Source organism: Dermacentor variabilis, chromosome 3 (assembly GCF_050947875.1).
Source record: "Dermacentor variabilis isolate Ectoservices chromosome 3, ASM5094787v1, whole genome shotgun sequence".
Classification (NCBI taxonomy): Eukaryota; Metazoa; Arthropoda; class Arachnida; order Ixodida; family Ixodidae; genus Dermacentor; species Dermacentor variabilis.
The window spans coordinates 24,863,465-24,884,807 of record NC_134570.1 but is presented as its reverse complement, the minus strand read 5'-3'; the positions used below and the strand labels follow the sequence as shown (position 1 = coordinate 24,884,807).

General features: G+C 43.3%; 1 protein-coding gene across 4 annotated transcripts in view; it reads right to left on the bottom strand.

Moving 5' to 3' along the window:
• Positions 1–21,343, bottom strand: part of LOC142575309 (uncharacterized) — a 56,376-nt gene that overhangs the window by 32,266 nt on the left and 2,767 nt on the right. For all 4 annotated transcript variants that reach the window (XM_075684561.1, XM_075684563.1, XM_075684562.1 and 1 more), the window contains exons 4-7: positions 17,813–17,985; positions 9,811–9,864; positions 7,634–7,766; positions 4,465–4,580 (exon numbers count right to left, since the gene is read on the bottom strand). In XM_075684561.1, the coding sequence (XP_075540676.1) occupies positions 4,465–4,580; positions 7,634–7,766; positions 9,811–9,864; positions 17,813–17,985 (476 nt within the window). The remainder of the gene's footprint in view (positions 1–4,464; positions 4,581–7,633; positions 7,767–9,810; positions 9,865–17,812; positions 17,986–21,343) is intronic.

The following is a 21,343-nucleotide window of genomic DNA, read 5'->3' as shown; positions in this document are numbered from 1 at the left end:
GAATCTCGTTAATTCGAACAAGCTTAATTCGAACTTCTGGTTTATTCAAACTGACACTGTGGTCCTGTCAAAGTTATGTGTATTCCAATGGGCGAAAATGCTTGGTAATTTGAACGCACAAGCATTTCCGACGGTTAATTCGAGAATACTGCGCTCCGCCAATACTCTCAGCAGCGCACCAAATCACGCAGTGGTGCCTTCGACCAGCATAGCTCTGACCCTGCCATAGAGGAAAAGCTGAGGAGAGACCCCTCAATGCCGCACATGAGGTTCCATATAAAGTCCAAGGGCAATAACACTGTTGCCGCGCACCCTATGCTGTATGTGCAAGTGAAAGCATGCGAGCAGAACGGACGATCGTGGCTCAATCTCGCCCGCACTAAAGAGGTAGAGCGAGGAGGAAGTGTGCGCCGTCTTCCGTCATGCGCGAGGCACCCAACATTGCAAGGCATCGGGCCATGGGGGGTAGAGAGGGGGCAGCGTTCTACTCTGGCTGAAACTGTGCATGTAGCATCTACGCACAGTTGCCCAGTGTTAAGAACAGCCCGCTGAGGTGCAAGTTTTGCCAGCCAGGTGCGACAGCGGCATCGACTTTTCCTGGAAAGCCAAACGGCATAACTAAGTCTACTGTGTACCAAGGACAATACGTCGCGTCCGCCACTCTGCGTCGCGGGATTGCCGAGATGAGTTCGACGAACCAGGCTTTGTGACGGAACACGCCACCGCCGACCCGGTTTGCTGTGAACAAGTCAGTCCCCGAGGGAATGTAGTTTGAGGCCGCTTCCCACGCACCGTTCCTGATGTCAGCCTTGAGTTCTGCGAAGACTGTCTGACCTCGGTTGGGGACCATGAACCTGTGCGGAAATGTGTGTGTGTAAGCCCTCGCGCAAAGAGGCGGCTCGTCTACGACGCCTGGTCGAACGTTTCCCTCACCTTGGGATCGAGGGAGGACCGAGTGTTTATAAACCGCTGTTGTGCGGCTGCTCAGTGTACTTTCTCTCGCAGTCATGCTAGACTGATGAACTGCAACGTCCTTATGTAGATACTGTAAATAAACCCAAATTCCTCGTTCTTGATGAGAAGCAGTCCTTCCCTTCAGCAATGTCCTCAGCGTGGAAAAGTTGGACGACTGCATGGGCCAGCTACCATCTAATTCATGCCTGACTCCAATCTTGGCAACTGGTTACGAACGGCGGGATTGACCTCACAATCCTTACACCAGCCGTATCTTGAGAGCAAGCTGCGTTGGGAGCAGAGTCTAGGTACATCGGCGGCTCGTAGTTTTGTGTGTGCTGTGTATTCTTGGCACTCACTTTTCATTGAAGCAAATGTCACTTCGCTCACTGCTGCTGCTGCGTTTCCTCACGCCAGTGTTATGACAGCGAGCTTTCGCAGTCATCGAGTGAGATGTGTTCATGTTTGCTTGTGCGCGTGTGACACCATGCTTGTTAATTTAGTTAGCATGCCTATGTTTACATGTTAATACAGCCAATAAAACTACTATCCTTGCTTCACATAGCTGTCCACTGATGTACTATCGCAATCGTTGCTTCGCCTTTCGAGCAAAACTGCGACTTTCTTTTACAATGAAGAATCTAAACCGAGATGTCCCGATGGAAAGGCTGCCGGAGACAGCGCACCACATCCGATTCTGTACAACAAGATGGACCCTTAATACAAGGACGTGAAGGCGACACCCAACACCTCATTCTCCTCATCTTTTGCATGCGGCAACGCTACAACAGAAGGGAACGCACCAACGTGATTATGATCAGTGGCAATGACTTTGTCATTTTCGTAAGACATGACGTTAAGAACGCAGGATGAAGAAAATAAAAAAAACGTCAATCTGTCAGCAGACGAAGGAAAAAGGATGCGAATATGCAGAGGGAAGCAGCGGCAGAGGCCCAGTCCCGTCTCAGCAACTCCGTTGAGGCAGTCTTAAGTGGCAGTAGTGTCAATGTATGCGGGAGCACGTACAGTAACACTAGGTGGCAGAGGTAATTAGCGTCATCCATCAAGCTGGCAAAAAAACAAACCTGTTTCCCTCCCACCCCTCCTCGGAACTGCACTCCCCTTGCCCTGCCTCTCAACTCCCTTGTAACTCCCTCACCTTCGATGGTCTCCGCAAGCACCCACCTCCGCGCTGGCCTGGCGCCAGCTTAGCCTGCTCCCTGATGTTTCGTTTTCTGCCATTATCAGGAAGCGAGCATTGGCCAACGCAGGCAGTTTTGTGGTCCTCACTCGCTGTGTGCATGTGTGCCGCAATATTTCATGACTCGCACCGTTTGTGTATCGTGCTATGGTGCACGAGTACTTCAAGAACAAGTCCTCTTTTTAATTCTAACAAATTTCCGGGTCTCTTTGAGTTCGAATTATTGAGATTCAACTGTATTATCATGGAAGTAATCAAACAATTCCGGACGCAAGAACCACAAAAAGATCGCCTTGATAAAGAAAATGCTAATTGCTTATATCAGTACTAAGTTATTGTTTTCTTTTTCCTGATTGTGGTGAGTGTATTGTTTATTTTTGCTTCAGTACTAAGATTATGCAGTGCAATATAAACAGGGCATGAAGGCACACAAAACGACTTAGACAGGTCCTGACTTCCACCTACTTTATTACGAAAAACATCGAACCAACCTAAATACATGCAGACATGTTATCGGCAAAGAATAAGTAACAAAAGTGACCATTCAGAAACTGCATTTCTTTATCTGCAATGTTGACACTAGGGGCACTCATACAGATATCCCCGGCTTTCTAATGTGTGCTGCTTCTAATATCACTCTTTCTGTTTTTGTTCTTGCATGTTTTGTGTTGAATGCCTTGTGTGCATCGTTTTGTGTTTCTTCAAGTCCTGCTAATTTTGTGCTGCACAAACTTAGCACTGAAAGGAATGTACAAACTAGCCCATGAGCAAATTCTTTTGGCGCAAATTGCTTATGGCTGGTGCCACACCTGTCTGCAGCTTCTCACTCAGGCTGGCATACAATTGCTATCGTGCTCACTTATCACTGTTTTCATTACAGGGCTACATAAGCACAATCATGACTGCAAAAAAAAAGTTATTTAAGAAGTTTCTGCAACATTCTCCACACTGCCGCTGCAAGATCAGGCACTCCAAACACTAAGCCTTCAGTTTCATTAAAGGAGAAACATGACAATTGGTTGTCAGTTCCTTTAAACATGCCTTTCCAATTTAGTGAATGAGAAGACAGGAAACCGAGGGGCCCGATTTTTATTACTCATACCATAAGAAGCCGACAATTAAAGACACTAGAGACAGAATAGGGTAACTTACTTGTACTTAGTAACTGAAATAAAGAAATGATAAATTAATGGAAATGAAAGTGAATGAAACAAACAACCAGCTGCAGATGGGATATGAACCCATGTCTTCGCATTACGCGTGAGATGCTCTTACCACACGAGCTACCGCGGTGCCGTTTTCCCATCCCCTTTCTGAGGTATTTATGTTTCTCTACTGGAACTAACTCTGGGTGTGTTAGCCAGCGCCACCACTCGCAAGCCTCGGCAGCAGATGTGGAACATCCTTTCCACCACAAGCATCATGTGTATGTGAACTTTTTTGGGTGAAGGCCAATAAACTCATTTGAATCCGACAACATTTATGCCTTCAGGTAGCATGTGTGCATACTTTTTTTAAGTGAAGGCAACTGGTCAATAAACCCACAAGATGGTGCTACTAAGGCACCATCTTATAGCCACAGCCGCCGCACTGCACTTTTCTTCTCACACTTTCACCGTACCTTGCTCCTCCGCTTTCTGCCTCTTGGTTCCGCTGCATGCTCCTCTTCGCATCTTTCATCCTCTGCTGCGCTTCACATTTGCTCTTTCATCCTTCACTGTGCTAATTCGCGCAGTTATGCTAATGCATGGTATGAACAGGCCCCTAACAGCTGCGCTCTAAAATCGAGCCCCTTGATTTACATAGCGAAGGTCTCGAATCCGGCAGCCTTTAGGTAGCATGTGTGCGCTTATTGACCCGTTACCTTCACCCAAAAAAATTCACCTATACGTGATGCCTGTGTCAGAAAGGATGTTCCACATCTGCAACTAAGGCTTGCAAGTTGTGGTGCTGGCTAACACACCCAGGGTTAGTTCCAGTAGAGAAACAAATACCTCAGAAAGGGGATGGGAAAACAGCACCACGGTAGCTAAATTAGTAATAGCACTGCATGGGTTATGCGAAGACATGGGATAGTATCCCACCTGCAGCCAGTTGTTCTTTCACCCACTTTCATTTACATTAATTTATTCGTTATTTAAATTAATAAGTGCAAGTAATTTTTCCTAAGCTGTCCTTGGTGTCTTCGTGTATCGGCTTCTTACGATATGACTTTCCAATTTAGGAGCTCAGAATTGGTATGTTGCAAAATCGTGACAACTGGCCAGAGGAGGGCGATACTCTATGCACGCTTGTAATGGGATGCCCACCTCGAGGTCTTCTACTCGAAGGATGAGCAGCTCGCCCTTGTTCTGGGCCAGGGTGCGCTCTCGTTCTTGTTCACCCAGCACATAGTTTAGACGGGTGCGCTCCACATCCACCAAGCCTAAAAAGAAAAGTGTTTCCAACATGTGAAAATAGTACTATGGTGATTTCAAATGCAGGGGTCAGCCAAGCTGCACTCTCCCCACATAAAGAAAGGCATTCTTAGTTTTGCACCAAGATGAGAGGACAAACATGTAACATTAAAATGCAGAACAGGGAGGAGAATGTTCTGGTATTTTAGTACATTTTTTTTTCTATGCCTAAAGAATATTGGACTTCATTGGTGGCAAAGATTCTTGTTTAGCAGATTTCTCAGTGGAATATATATGTCGTTTTTCGGATCTCTGGAGAATTCACAGATATTCACAAGATAGCCATTGAGACACTGTGGCAAGTTTTGTGCATAAATTGTCAAGCATAGCTAGGTGCATGGGTAACATAAACATACGTAGGCAAACAAATTTTTCGAGTAGTTGTCTTTGTTCTCCATTTTGTCTATGTTATCCTTGGCTAAGCTGATACATGGCGCAAACACTATCCACTGGAAAATCCCCCCAAAATTGGGGTGACCTAAGTAATGGTATACCACCAGCAATACAGTACGTATTTACTTTTGTAAGGTCTCTCCTCTTGTAAGGCTTGCATCTCCACTTTGGAGTGTGAAAATTTAGGGAAGAAAATTTAACAAAGCATCATGCACATACCGTGTATACTCGCTTAATTAACACATTTGCATAATAAACGCACCCCCAAGCTTTGCTCTTGAAAATTTTGATTTTTGTTTTCCTCCACATAATAGTCGCACTCCAACTTTGGTCTTTTGTAGTTCCACGACAGAACAGCCATGCTGTAGTTTTTAGGAGAGATTAATATCTTTTACTCTCACACGTGTTTATAGAGCAAGCACACCTAATCTTGATGCCAGTTGCTGTGTTGGAAATAACATTGCCACGTGAGAAACGCCAAGACCATGTAAACAAAATTCTACAGCAAACTCATCTAGGCTCCACAACCATGCTAGCACTAAACATGCCATTTGGACACATGGCATGTGCGGTGCATTTGATGATGGCGAAGTTGACAGTAAACCATGATGAGAGAACACTGGTGGCAAGCATACTGTAAGAACAGGCTGTGCATTATCACGATCACCAGGAACCTGATGGAAAGCAAGACCACAACAACTCAATTTGTTCTTGCCACCTGCTCGCTGCCAAGTGTCGGTGCAAATGCACCTCGCTGACTCAATACAGCAAAAGACGCGCACTGCTCTCTGCAAGAATACATTTACTCTGGCGTAATAGGTGAGTGCATGATGCGTGGCGCCTGGGAGAGCCCAAGTGAAGAACGGGCAGCCGGTGCTTGATCGGCATAGTGGGTGCAGTCGGGTGTAGCTTCAAATTTGCATGTGTGTCTGTGTGTTGCTCACTTTTCTACCTGTTTTTGGTTTCGCAGTGTGCGATGGGCTGTTAGTCGAGTTATATGCCTGCTGTGAGACGGAGATTTTATCTGCTCACAAAACAGAAATGCGGATCAGACAGAATTAATTTTGACATGCAAATGAGCAGGACGGTCGAGGAAAGAGACACACGCAGTGTGCTTGACAAAACAAGAGGTGTCGAAAAGTAGCGCTTCAGCATGATGCTTGCACTAACGGCATACAGCCAGAAGTGGCTGCGAGGATGAGCTGTTGCAGAACCACCATGTAGAGAAGTGGCCTGACAGATTTGGTGATTCCGATGCGGAGTGAAGTGCAATCAACAAAAACACTGTTACAGTCTTTAAATAGTACACATGTATTTTTACTGCAAGGGTAAGTTTTCTTATGCATTTTTCAAATCATTACAGTCTTACTTTTCAATTGTGGTGTTTAAAAATGTTCCCGTAAAGTTTCATAATAAAGTGCTAACTTGAACCAGTTGGTATACGCCTGAAAAAAAAATATGAGTAACAGCCTAAGAAACGGGATGTGCAGGCTGAGACAGACAGCGTTTCGTCTGTCTCAATCTGCACGTCCCGTATTTTGCACTATTACTGTCTCAGTCTGCACATCCCTTTCTTTGCACCGTTACTCATTTTTCCATAAAATTTATCCCGCATAATAAACGCATCTCCCAACTTTGCTTCAGTCTTTCGGGAAAAAAAGTGCGTTCATTAAGCAAGTATATACAGTACCTATGTGCTGTTTAATTTCCATGACCTGCTACTAGGTGACACAAGGTAATGTCCAGTCAACAATGGGATCATCACTATTGTCACTGTATCCCGCCAGATCACATGTCATAGATGTTTCAATGCTGCCAGCTATAACGTTGCAAAATGTTTAGCTGCATCATGCTTTCAGGCGCATTCCACTGGTGATGATGGGGAAGCACATAACCGTGACACTTGAACTGTAGCATTCGAGCTCCAGGTGATTCCATATATATTCGTAGAACAACATTGTAGATGTGTCGCTACACAGAAGTTTGAAGTGGACAAAAGACGTGCATTGCTGGTAGGCTCAGAAAGAATTCGCCACTACCAACTAAACCCAGAACGTGTTCCGAGGGAAACACTGCAACTTCCCAACAGTTGCGGACCAATTTGTGCTATATATAACAAGCACCAAGACGAATACGCAGTGCTGACTGAAATGATCCACACGAAAGCTCTGGCAATCGTTCGTCCCATGGGTATTCTGTCTGTGGAGCTCAAAGCAGTAGGGGATGAAATGAGTGCAGTTCAATGGGACACTGTGAAGGCATAAGGCTGCCTCGTGTAAGGTCTGCATCCTGTAAAATATCTGAGGGGAAAAAATAGTGTGAGCCTTAAACAAGTAAGTACACTATTGAGAGAAATCGAAGAAAATGCAAAAATGCAAGAAGTCATACGTGCAACTTCAAGTAATAAGGACTACCAGAAAATTTAGCAATAAGAAACTACGGTTCTTGCATCTTTTGGTGATATATATCCTATAAGCAGAATTTTCAAGTTCTTTCTGAGCTTAGCATGGTAACACAAAAACACAAAGCCTCGTCAAGAAACAACCATGTATTATTGCGATGTTCGTGTGGTTCAAAATAGAGAAAATAACAATTTGTAATTTCATCACACAACAACATTTGTACTCACTGTCAAGAACCCGCTGTATTCTCCAGACTCGAAGCAATATGACAAGGGCACCAGCCTGCCTGCCTTTGTCCGGTGAGACCCGGGAGGCCACATTCAGGCTAAACGCGACAACCACCACGACTGCATCCAGCACCTGTGCACAGGACATCACAGCATAACACTGACAACGTGGAAAACAAAGTCTGCGTGCAACACTTGATATGGTCACAGAGAATGCACAAACTATGGTACGAACTATGGCATAATACATGCATGGTGCTCTATGGTCCTATGTACATAGGATAGCTTTGCACTCCTCACTATCATGAAATAGGCGTCACACAATTTCAGACGAAGTTGTCTTTCAATTCAACAATGCCTAGTCATACAAACCTGCTTCCCCATTCAGACTGCCACAACTTTGAATACCCTGTGTGCTTCCATTGCTATGCTACCATTACTGACATGTACTTGTTATGTTTTCATGCAATTCACCTTTGCTTTCTGCCACTTGTATTTGTAACAATATTTAGTTCTAGTATGTCTTACAAACAAAACAATCAGTCATAGTTATACTTTCTCACAGACAACATAGTTTCAATACCACTTTATCATACTTAACACTTTTCACTTCACTTTGCATGTTTACTGTGACCACACAAACATAGAAAAGCAGCTAGCCAACAACAGCTGCTGCTCAAATAGCACATACACTGCTTACTTGCACTATCTAGAGGCACTTTCAACACACACAGCCACAAAAGCATTTAGAAGAGATTGCAAAGAAGAGAAATTAATTTCATAAGCCAGGCTGATTGCTTACAGGGGTATGAGTCACTATATCTTCGCTTGCTTATGGCGGCATGAGCCATTGCTGATGGTGCTATTTTTTGTACCACTCGACTAGCCACCGCATTTTTCAGGCACGAGCCATTGCAATGAGCCACTTAAGGCTTTCACCTTAATAAGTTCTTGTTATAAAGACTAAGCACTTTGTTGCATTGCAGCATATCCTTTGTCTTCTTCACTGATTTGCCAGAAGGTTACACTGCATGCAAGGTTAAAGGTTACCTGTGACACCTTCTGAGCACTGTAGAGCACTGTAAGTAAATTTTTAAGTGGCTTTACAACACTCTCATGAGTGTCACGGCCAAATATTACCCTTATGGATGCAGCTAGGATAGCACAATTTCGTTTGGCAGGCCATTTCCTTTAAACTTTCCAAAACCATCTCCACTTCATTTAGTTACTATGACTAAAGAGTGAACATGATGGCTACTACACAGGTTTCTTTAGATGTCACAACTAAGCAGTGCCTTCGGCAGAAGTTAAATCAAAAGAATTCAATAAATATAGAGGTAGTGGCTCCACCTGGTAGCAAATAAATACAGCTCCAACATTATGCCCTACAAGATCAGGCAGTGTGGCAGAGAATTGCTCCACATAATTTCAAGGGCGTATCGACACAAAACCTTGGTGCAATTATAGGTGAAGAGCGGCGGGCATTGTTCTGCATGAGCACTGTCGTGCAGCTTTAAACACTTCACAAACAATGAAAAGAAAATGAAGAGCCCGAGAGCATGGCCAGCATTTGATTGCCAATACATACCTCTATTCATACAAGACACAATCAAAAACTTTTTGTTGGAAAGGATTTGTGAGAAAATACTTTTAAATACAAGACACGTTCTACATTTCCCACAGAAAGTTGTTGCTAAGCCCTCCTGTGAACTAAACTATATTTAAGATGAAATGGAAGTCGCACAGATAAAGGCCACGGTACCAGCAGGATGGTGAAATGTAATTGTTCAAGCTCACTTAGTTAGCACCACAACCATAGATGCAATGCACACTACATTGCGCATTATACTGTAGTTAATGAAGGGAAAATGGGACATCCACCCAGATGTAGCGATTGCTACAAAGAAAACCCATATGGGTTTCTTGTAAGAAAGGCCTCGCAGTTCAAGAAAATTCGTCCTAGTCCAGGACAATGGTGTGTACATGCAGATGTGTGAGCGTGCAGGAAGAAAAGAGTTGCTATGGAAGGCAATTATCAGGCCTACAGTGATAAAAAAAAGTACATAAACATAGGAATTGTTTCACTGTGCCTGATAAACAACATGAAGAAAAGCAATTTTTTTACCAGCCCACTCAAAACAGCCAGTATCTAGCTATGTGCGATAAAAGGTACTCACCTCAGGTCCTTGCATAAAAAACCTAGCTCTTCCAGCAACTGCCCTCAACAACACCTGCCAAGAAAAAAATAGAAGAGTGGCCTTCAATATAACAGCCAAATCTACCAACAAAATGTAGTTCTGCAAATCTGAAAACAGAGTTCCTCAGCTGCAGCAACACAAAAATATTTTTGTTGAGACAAGAAAACACAAAAGCAGTAAGGGGAAACAGCAGCTGTTTCATCAGATGTACTGTCCTCCAATTGAACCAAGCCTTTTAAAAAAAAAAAGAAGGGGGGAGAGAGAGAGAAAACATCTTGTAAAGATGCATTAACAGTGTTCTTAGGACTGCTCTAGTTGAAGAAAGTGCTCTTGAACTATGGTTGAGCATACAATTGACATCTGTAGCGTCTGTACATATATTAAAAAAAATACTGGAGGAGTTACTAAGCCCTCTTGCAATACCTCTCATGGTGTCAAAGAATTTAACACATCAATAGTTTTGTACCTTTTTCTGTATCACTAGTCAAAGTGTAGAAGGCTAGCTTGCCCTGCAATTACAGTTAGTTCAAAGGGACACATCCATTTTTTTCCTCGTTCTTTGTTATATAAAGCACTCGAGCTCTCCCACATTTTCCCCGTTTGCTGAACTTCATGCTACTGGCCATTTTTGCTTCCTCAACATCAGGTGGCGCCATACAGTTCACAGTTGTGGATTTTGCATATTAATTATATAATCAGCAAGGCTAACCTCATGTTAGGTTTTTTGCATTGGAACTTCTCACGTGCCACTGCTGCCGTAAAGCTTTAAACTTTATGTGACCTTGGCCAGACCCAAACTTGAGTAAGCATGCTCACTTTAGGATCCTGGCCATTTCACACTAACAAACCTTTTAGAGTACATCCAGAATTGCAGTGCCCAGTTTATTCTAACTATAGTCGCCATTCTAGTGTTTCCTCAGTGAGCTAACCTTTGACCTACCAGACCTTGCTATATGCTGAAAGAGTTTGCGACTATGCCTCTTCCATAGAATATTTTACTATGATTGGATACTTGAGGAGCAATTGTTCCATCGGCCATCGTACATATCATGTCACACTGGTCACGCCCAAGAAGTTCGAAGAAGTTGGTGTACCCCTTTGTCCCACAAAAATTTGCTCAGCCTCATTTATATCAAAAGCCTCGGAAGACCGGAACCACCTCCCTGCCTCCATCACTGCCATCTCTAACTCCAAGAATTTCGAGATCAGATCTAACACTTATGCTTCTTCTTGCCCTTCCTCTTTGAAAGCCATAAGGTGACTAAGAGTACGAAAATAAATAAGTAAACAAATATCCACACTGTGCGCCAGCCATGTAGACCAATATACAACAACAAGCTGATACCCCTGTCACACGGCAAATCTAATGTCATTTACAACAAATGACATTTATTGCAATTAATGTCATTATTTCGGCGCACTGTCACACGGCGAAAAGTAATGCCATATGAAAATGATGACAATGATGACAGTAAAAAAAAAAAGACATGCAAAGATAGCCTCAAACCCACTTTAGTCCAATAATTATTTTCCGATATGCTAAATTCCACTGGAATATGTGATCGTCCCTTTCACACCGTAGTGTTCGATCACTAACTTGTCAACACTGCCAACAAAGTCTAGTCAAGCCAAGCCAAAGATAAGGCAAGCAACATGGCGAAAAGCACGATGGGCGCGTCCACTACATCTGCTAAAGAGGAACGAGAACGGCAGTTGCACGTCATCGCTGTTCCGACGTGCATGCGGGCTCCTAATATCCACATTCTTGGTGTGTGCCACAGGAAAACATGTGCATCCATTTACATCAAGTCAATCGAAGTGGCCATGGCCGATGCTCCGGTGCGAACCAACACGACTGCCGCAACGAAAACTAAAGCTGTTTGTCTAGTCACTGGATTGAGAGTAGCTTTCTGTAATTACGCACTGTGATGCACTTCAATGTCTCTAAAGTAATAATTTGATAATGAAATTGATAGAATAATAATTATTTTTGTTAAACAAAAGAAGAAGCATGTATTGTTTGCAAAACTGACCAGTACGCTCGTGGTGTGGAGGATACACATTCAGTTCAAAAACGAATGCAAATGAGTTTGGGGAACTCATTTGTTTGTAAATGTCATTTTCGACGAATGTCATTAAGTTTTACCGTGTGACAGCAAACAAATGGAATTATCAGCGAATGTCATTTGTTGTAAATGACATAAGATTTGCCATGTGACAGGGGTATGAGTTTATTAAATTCAGCACGATGTCTTAGTATCCTTCACCGAGGGTGACATCAGGAAAGCTGTAGCAGCATTTTGGTGATCCAGCTGGTGACCCTGGCAGTCATTTTCATGGAAAGCCAACACCCAAAGACCCTGTGTGCCAGCAGGTGACAACATTCTTGACAATCAGATGTACATCTTGGCACTGACTTTAATTTGCAACAACTCAAGGAGTAGCGACATCTGTGAGTGGACGCCTTTATCTAAACCTAAACTCTAGGGCTATACACGCCAAGACCGCACTCTGATAAGGCGCTAGTTGGGGAGCTCCAGATCAATTTTGAACACCAGGGATACCTGCAACCAATACACCCAATGCACGATACATGGGCGTGCCTTCTTTTTTTTTTGCCTTCAGTCTGCCGCGGCCAAGATTGAATCTCAGCAGTGCAACGCCATAGCTACTGGGCTACATCAACAGGTGGTGGGTGGTTTTATTGTCCAGGTGGGACTCTCAATGTTCCATGACTTAGTGTACAGTGAGTCACAGTACCTTGTAACACACACTGCTACTTTCTTAAGAACCGCTTTGAAATTCCCCATGTATCAGGCAAGTGCAAACAGTGTAATATCAACGTGAGACATTTGCTTCTGTGACTTCTCGCTCTTGTGCACAGTGGTCCGCTACCCGAGAAACCCTAGCACAGCAGGCACACATGCTCAATCGGTCTTGCAGTGAGCCTTTGCATATAAGCACAGTGACTGTCACCCTGTGGCGTATCTTGGTTTAATGAACCAGTGTTTGTTGGCGATCTGACTTCAGAGCCTTCTCTATGATGTATCGGAGAGTAGACGAACCCTGCCGTAGAGCCTTTGTGCATGGTGGAGTGGAGAACTGTCATGCCCTTTCCTGACCATGGCTCGTACGGTGGGTCCTATGCAAACTCATCTCCACAAGTAACATGCATGCAGAAGAAACTAGAAGAAAGGGGGTTAACCGAGGTGCCCGATTTTTATTAGTCATATCATAAGAAGCCGACAAACACTGACACCAAGGACAACATAGGGGAAATTACTTGTGCTTAATAAATGAAATAATGAAACGATAAGTTAATGGAAATTAAAGTGGATGAAAAAACAACTTGCTGCAGGTGGGAACCAAACCCACAACCTTCGCATTTCGCGTGCGATGCTCTACCAATTGAGCTACCGCGGCGCTGTTTCCCCATCCACTTTCCTGGGTATTTATGTGTCCTAGTAGAACCCTGGGAGTGTTAGCCAGCGCCACCACTCACAGACCTTGGCAGCGGACGTGGAACGTCCTTTTTTGCCGCGCAGGCATCACGAGAATGTGATCTTTTTGGGTGAACGCAACTGGTCAATAAACCCACATATGCTACCTGAAGGCATCAATGCAGCCAGATTCGAGACCCTTGTTATGTAATAAAATAGAAGAAAGGGGGTTAACCGAGGGGCCCGATTTTTATTAGTCATATGATAAGAAGCCAACAAACACTGACACCAAGGACAACATAGGGGAAATTACTTGTGCTTAATGAATGAAATAATGAAACGATAAATTAATGGAAATTAAAGTTGATCACGTTCTCATGACACCTGTGGCAAAAAAGGACATTCTACATCCGCCACCAAGGTCTGTGAGTGGTGGCGCTGGCCAACACTCCCAGGGTTCTACTAGGACACATAAATACACAAGAAAGTGGATGGGGAAACAGCGCCGCGGTAGCTCAATTGGTAGAGCATCGCACGCGAAATGCGAAGGTTGTGGGTTCGGTTCCCATCTGCGGCAAGTTTTTTCATTCACTTTAATTTCCATTAATTTATCGTTTCATTATTTCATTCATTAAGCACAAGTAATTTCCCCTATGTTGTCCTTGGTGTCAGTGTTTGTTGGCTTCTTATCATATGACTAATAAAAATCGGGCCCCTCGGTACCCCCTTTCTTCTATTACATAACGAGAGTCTCGAATCCGGCTACATTGATGCCTTAAGGTAGCATATGTGGGTTTATTGACCAGTTGCCTTCACCCAAAAAGATCACGTTCTCGTGACGCCTGCGGCAAAAAAGGGTGTTCCATGTCCGCCGCCAAGGTCTGTGAGTGGTGGCGCTGGCTAACAGTCCCACAGTTCTACTAGGACACATAAATACCCAAGAAAGTGGATGGGGAAACAGCGCCGCGGTAGCTCAATTGGTAGAGCATCGCATGCGAAATGCGAAGGTTGTGGGTTCGGTTCCCACCTGCGGCAAGTTGTTTTTTCATCCACTTCAATTTCCATTAATTTATCGTTTCATTATTTCATTTATTAAGCACAAGTAATTTCCTCTATGTTGTCCTTGGTGTCAGTGTTTGTTGGCTTCTTATGATATGCATGCAGAAGGTGTCATAATCTTCAGTGGCATCATATCAAACGCACAAATGTGGAGTGGATGCGGCTTGGTGCTTGCCCTCCTCAGCTCCATGTCAGATCACCGTGCATCCATCTAAACCGAGCGATACAGGTAGAGAAAGCTGCCCCTTACTTTAAAACACGGATACATGACAATAAGTTCCCTGCTAATGTGCTTTCCCAGCTATACCGTCAATGAAGGATGTCCCATTAACCCCATGTTTCGCATGTTCTTGCAGTACGTTTTTGCTCCAGAGATTCTACTGTATTCACACATGGCTTCCATCACTGCTTGCACTGGCTTTCAGCACACGACACTATACTCATTTATCCTCAACTGCATAAACATGCCCTTGCACAACAGACCTAAGCTGTGATACATGGAGGTGCTCTGCCTTAACAGAAAACACCTGCACCCAAAAGCTATTATAATTTAAGTCATCAAGTAACAGCTTCAAAATTCTCAGCTGATAATAAACCGAGCATCTTATGAGCAGTGTGTGCAATGATGCCATGTGAGAACACATCAAATGCTTTTGTATGTTGTCTGTTTTCCTGCTTGCAAACTGGTCATAATCACCATATGTTGATGCCAAAGGCACCATACTTTCTTATTACCAGTTAAACAAGAAAGTATATCTTCCCTAGCAACCTTTGCGGAATGGCACTTGCATAATGTGCAGCATCTTGCAAGCAATTTGCAAGCGAATGTGGCTTTTGTCAGCAATGCAGGAGCCTCCAAAATGCATGAAACTTTAAAACATTTTGGCTATGTTTTCTGTAATCAGAAGAGACTTGTATACTTTCAAGCCTAGAGATAATGCAACAGTTCTTTTCCTATCACCATGAAAACAAAAAGTGCAACAGGTCATGTGAGAGGATATGGACACAGTGCTGGCTGCCAAATTATGTTCTTACTGCGCTGGAGGCAATATATACATAAGGTAGCCAATAAAACAAACAAAACAATCAAGCCCCATCAAAAGGAAAGAGGGAGGTAAAATGCGAAGAACTATTATCAGGGAAAAAAAATTGCAAGCACTTCCCTTACCGGAACATGGGGGTAAGCGAAGCAAGTCCTGCATGCACCTGACCTTCGCCACAGTTAAGTAACCCGCAGATAATGGTACCGAATTGGTTCGGCCTCCCGCTCCCTTAGCTCAGGATCTTCTTGTTGCTGTCGGATTGCCTGGGCTCAGGCGGCTCTAAAGACGCGTTTATAGTCCGACGTTATCCGTGCATGGCCAAGCGTTGTTAGACACCAGGCGCGTTGGAGCGCATTGGCCGCATCCGGTTACGTTGGGGGCGCCAGTGTGTCGAACCATCGGCCGAACTATAGACGCTGCTGTTCTTGCCAACATGATGTAATGTGTACGTGCATTCATGCTACATCGGACTATATTTAGACCTTAATGGCTGGATCAGCGAGTTCTCGCCGCCGCTCGTTGCACACTGCGAATTCCTTGGCGGAGCACGCAATGTGTGGGCGTCCCATCCGTTTTCTGAGAATGGACTGAACAGAAACGAAGCTGGCACAGCGCGCAAAACCCTTTCATGCTCTTTCCCTCCCCAGTGGTGTTGCGCACATGGCGTAAGCGCGAGCCTATGAAGCTGGAATTTTTGCTAATGGCTCACGCTGTGGCGCCGGCACAGCTGTCAACTCGTCAAACCTCCCTTACCCGCAGCTGCCCTGGTCTCGGAGCAACTGCGTTTTTGCGTGAGCAGACCGCCACCGAAACTTGTGAGCCAATACAAGCTTTGCTTGAAAGAGAAGCCAAGGGAAAAAGTTCCTTGTCATAGTAAAATGGTAGCGAAGGCAAACGCATACACGCAGGGCCCTTCTTATAAATTTCCTTGGCTTGTCGTTTACTTCAATTTATAGCGTTCCTTGTGTGTACACATACTGCCTTCAGCGTAATAAACAATAAGTTGGTAGCCAGCACTGCGTCCATATCCTCTCACTTGTCCTGTTTGTCGCACTATGTTAACATGATCACTCGCCAACTATACTCGCAGACAACTTTCTATGGCAATGAAGGGAAAGCTGGGGAGGCAAAGCATGCACGAATGAGAGAACTGCAGAAAAAAGTTCCGCATTTTCACCTGTGTTACTTTCAGCTGGGAAAGAGAAAACAAACACATTACTTACAACAACAAATTAAGACAAAGCTCATCACTGAGTGGTAAATTTGACCTATTTTTCTGCTGTTCTCTTCCACTTCCGGGCAAATGTGGAACTGTCACACGTGGGAGCTGTGCCAGTTCAGTATGTGCTCCGAAACACTTAATGCGCTGTCAAAAAATGCCGAACTACTTGCCGGTATAACACATGTGCAGAAGCTCTGCCTCCCCCCCCCCAACCTAGCCTTCATTCCCACAGAAAGTTGCTCACGAGTATAGCTCACCTTTGTATTCTGCTTTCTTATGAACCATGATGAATGGCTCGCTATGCCAACAACAGCAGTATCACAACATGCAAGCTAATGACAAGATATAAAAAGGATTAAATTTCAAAAAAAAAAAATACAGCTCGTCTCCCGGCATGTCATCATCTTGTGTGACATGAACACAAATACTGAAGGCCTGCAGATTATTTTTCATGATGACAGGTCTTTGGAGCCCTTGTCTAATTATAGAATTATGGGTTCAATGTCCCAACCGTGCACACTGGGTTAGGAGAAATGTCATAGTGGAGGGCTCCGAATTTTGAAAACCTGGGGTTCCTTAATGTGCACCCAAAGCACAGTACATGAGCGTTCTTGCATTCCGTCCGCATCTGTATACGAATGCCACAACTGAGAATTAAATGCGTGACCTCATGCTTAGCAGTGCAATGCCATAGCCCCTTAGCCACAATTGCATGTAAGCCATAGTTAAAATACAATAAGAAGATGGTCAACAAGATTGTGGGATAAATTTCTGACATACTGTAACCTGAAAAATAATTTTATTTTGAACAAGCATCAAGAAAAGTATAACTACTCTCTGAAATGCACAATATATGCTACTGGCACAAATGTCAGTTTGAATCATAATTGAAAGAGAGGAGGCTTAACTAGTGCAAGAATCAGCCTACTTATATAATATGGCAAGTGGAGCCATACCCAATTATTTTTAGAAATGTCCCTTCCATTGCATGACAACTAGTTCCAACAAGTGGAGGCAGATATAAATATGTACACAAGCACACTTCTCACCAGAATTAGTTCTTTGCCATTAAGTGGCTGAGGGTGAGCAGCAGAATGTCAACCACCCTAGTTTACACACCAAGTCATTATGCTGGGCTTCGATGTTAAATCACTTAAACAAGTAGTATGACCACAAAGACCAAGTTACAGGTTTAAATGTCTAGGATAAGCACTCACCTCAGCCAGAAAGAGGCTCAGCACAGCCAAGGACAATGAGCTAAGAAGAGCTACGAACGTTTCAAGTTTTGCAACTGTCAGGTAGGCACTGTGGGATCCACTGCTGCTGCTGCTATCACCATTGACGCTCAGATTGAGTGAGCAGTTTTGCAACATCAGCTGAATTTCTGCATCTGAGGATAGAGAGTAGTAGGTGGCGGTGAAAATGTATTCACCTTAAAATCAAGTACTGGTCTCAGAAAAAGAACAGGCAAAGCTCAGTTTAGACAGAAAATAAGCTTAAGATAGATATAAAGTCATTTAAGCACTAAGGCTTTGAGTGTAGCGCAACCAGCTCAATGATGCAGAGACGGAGCAAGACACACACATAGTGGTGTCTGACATGCACATTCCGAAAGGATGAGCCAAAAGTGGCAATTGTTGATAGGGGCTTACATTGCAAAGTTACTGTTGTGTACAGTCATGTGCTCAGTTTACATTCCTCATGCCATCACTGATGTGCCTTTTTTTATGTTTACAGTGCACTAATTAAACAAGCACAGATGTTTACTATTACATTTTGTATCCTCTAACAGCATGGAAAAGAGTTCACGTCTACTGTAGCACACCTGCAACCGTACAGTGGAGTCAAGCCTCACGGTATCCCCGGCACGAGGCATTTGGATACATTATGCTCTATTAAGGGGAGATGCACCTCGAAAAATTATGTTTTTGATTAAATCCCTCCATTGAGTTAATTCTGATAAAATTATTCTTGGTCATTGAACTTTTACTTCCCCAGAAATCAAGGCTAAATTTAAACGATAAATTTGTGAAAAATCCATTCAACTCAGTCGCGATGGCTCCTGAAACTGCAAATTTATGCACATGTTGGCTATCTTTGGATGCCCTCCTCTCTGAAGCTCGGTGCTGTCTGCTATTGCAGTCTGCAAAGAGCCTCTTTAGAGAATGTAGAGTGCTGATATCTATCTAAAACATTTACCCATCACAGAAATGTTAAAACATTTGAAATCCCGATACAGGGAACGTAAAATATATATTTGGTATTCATGATTTTTGTTGGAAATTTAGTGTGCTATGTGCGTATTTTAGATAGTTGTCAGCTCATACAATTTATCAACAGAATGCCAGATCCACTGTGGTATGCAAACATACACAGTTAACCCTCAAATAGAATAAGCATGTCTAAGATCTCAAACAGGTGTGCAGATTTCAAGCAACCAAGCACAGGCTCTCAGTCGTAACCACAATGATCAACTATATTACTGCTTAGCAAAGGGAGCCCAGCCCACAAGTTTAAGTAGCAGCCTGCACTTTCACTTACTCTCTGACAGCAGTATCAAATCCCTTGGGTGCTACCAAATTATGTCACTAAGTGTGTCATGACATCTTCACCAAAAGCCCTTTGTCATTGGCATAAGAAATTTAGAGTTAGCTATGACGCCAGTTGAAGTGTAGTTCATCAAAGTGTTCCAATAAAAAGTGTTCACTCAATGCACAGCAAAAGAAATGAAAAATTATAGGGTTACACATCCCAAAACTGTGCTGCGGGCTATGAGTGACACTCTAGTAAAGGGCTCATGATTAACTTTTGCGACCAGAAATTCTTTAATATGCACCTAAAGAACAGTACGTGGGCATTTTTGCATTTTGTGCCCACCGAAATGCAGCCACCACAATGAGGAATCACACTCGCAACCTTCAGCAGTGCAACAGTTCAGCAGTGCAACACTATAGCCACTTAGCCACTGTGGCAGGTAAGAGCAAAAAGTAACAAAGTATAGCTTCAACAAAGTGAATTGACCAGCTTGGAATAGAAGTAGCAATTTCAAAACATGCCTATTTATTAACTACATGCTTCTTCCCAGCAGAAAACTCAATGAAAAGGAATGGGGATGGCAGCAAGGTACAGGAAGCCACCTTCAAGCATATCAGCTAATAAGAAAGAGATGTTGAGAGCACACTTCTAGCAATAAAAAAAAAATGTAATCATATTCTTTATCAGCATTGCACACATATGCGATATGAAAAAATTTGTTTTCTACAGCTGTTGGGCAGAATTCACCGAAACAGCCAGTGGCAGTGCCAGGGCCAATGCTGCACCATTCTGCTTGCAAAGTTAGGCAAGCAAATAAAAACAGAATGGATACACAGTGTGCTTCGCTCTGTGCCACTTTTGCTTTCCACTTCTCTTCAAAGTTTTGGTGAAGGGCAAGGAGATAGGTTGTAAAATGAACACAATGAGTAGCCCACGAGGGTTGCAATGTGGGCTTGTTGGTAATGCATCTTCAAGGGGAGTATGGTAGCGCGATTTAATGACGGGGCATTCAAAGACGGGGCAAGAGAAGACACAAAGGCGCTGTGTGTGTCCCTTTGTGTCTTCTCTTGTCCCGTCTTCGAATAGCGCTACCGTACTCCCCTTGAAGAACAATGAGTAGCCCAGAGAGCAGCTGCATGCCGGTGGACTTCTTTGTTACCACAACAACCATCTGAGAGTGAAACTAGCAGTTGACTGTTTGGTCTCTCAATTTCTCATACCAAACGAAAGTTAATTATGAGACACATTGCACCCGTTGAATGACTTGAAGTGCTTGAAGCAGTCTAAAATGCCGAACTGCCAGAGAGGTCTTCATCGAGGAAAGAGCTTTTCTGTTGATAATACCAGCAGCTGATTGAGTAAAGATGATGAAGCTATTGCACCAAAGTGGAAACAAATAAGGACAACAGTTACTGCTTGTGAGTAGTTTTTTTTTTTCTTCAGCATTGCTCCTTGCTCATCTAACCAACCAAGATAGCTATACTTCTGAATGCTCTACTGAAGTGTTTGTGTGTCATTCTGTTTTGTTGTTTCTCATGGTGTATATATGTGCACTATATTTGGTAGTGCATCAGCGTGCAAAAGTAGACTGTGTTGGTGGCTACGAATGTTTACTCTCGATATATATATATATATATATATATATATATATATATATATATATATATATATATATATATATATATATATATATATATGCGGCTGTTTCTCTACTTTCTTTAAGTTCTACATTTTCTTATCAGTCAGTACCACATGCTTGACATCCAACTGTATTCCGTTTTCTCCACTAGTTTGTTGCCGTATGATAATAGCCAATGAAACACTTCCTTAACTCTGTCTTGTTTAGTATTCATTGATGGTGTACATGCCTTGATGAGGATTTGCATAGTGTTCATCCCCAGTAAAACTATCTACTTATTGCAAAATACAAGCTCAATGCCTCTTTTAATGACCTGGAGTAAAATACAACTTTGAATAAAATAGCTCTCACAATATGCTGCATCAGTATGTAGTGTCATGCTCTAAAGATAAAATGTGGGAAATTTGAAGAGATAGTGTTTTGTGTTCTGGTGCTGCTATGTATAATGCCACGTTCAATTATTTGCAACATGTCATCACTATTTTGTGCCACTGCATACTGATATTTTGCCAAATCAGCTGTGAAAAGACTGGTATTTTACACACATTGCTGTGACATGCACTGAGCAGCTGTT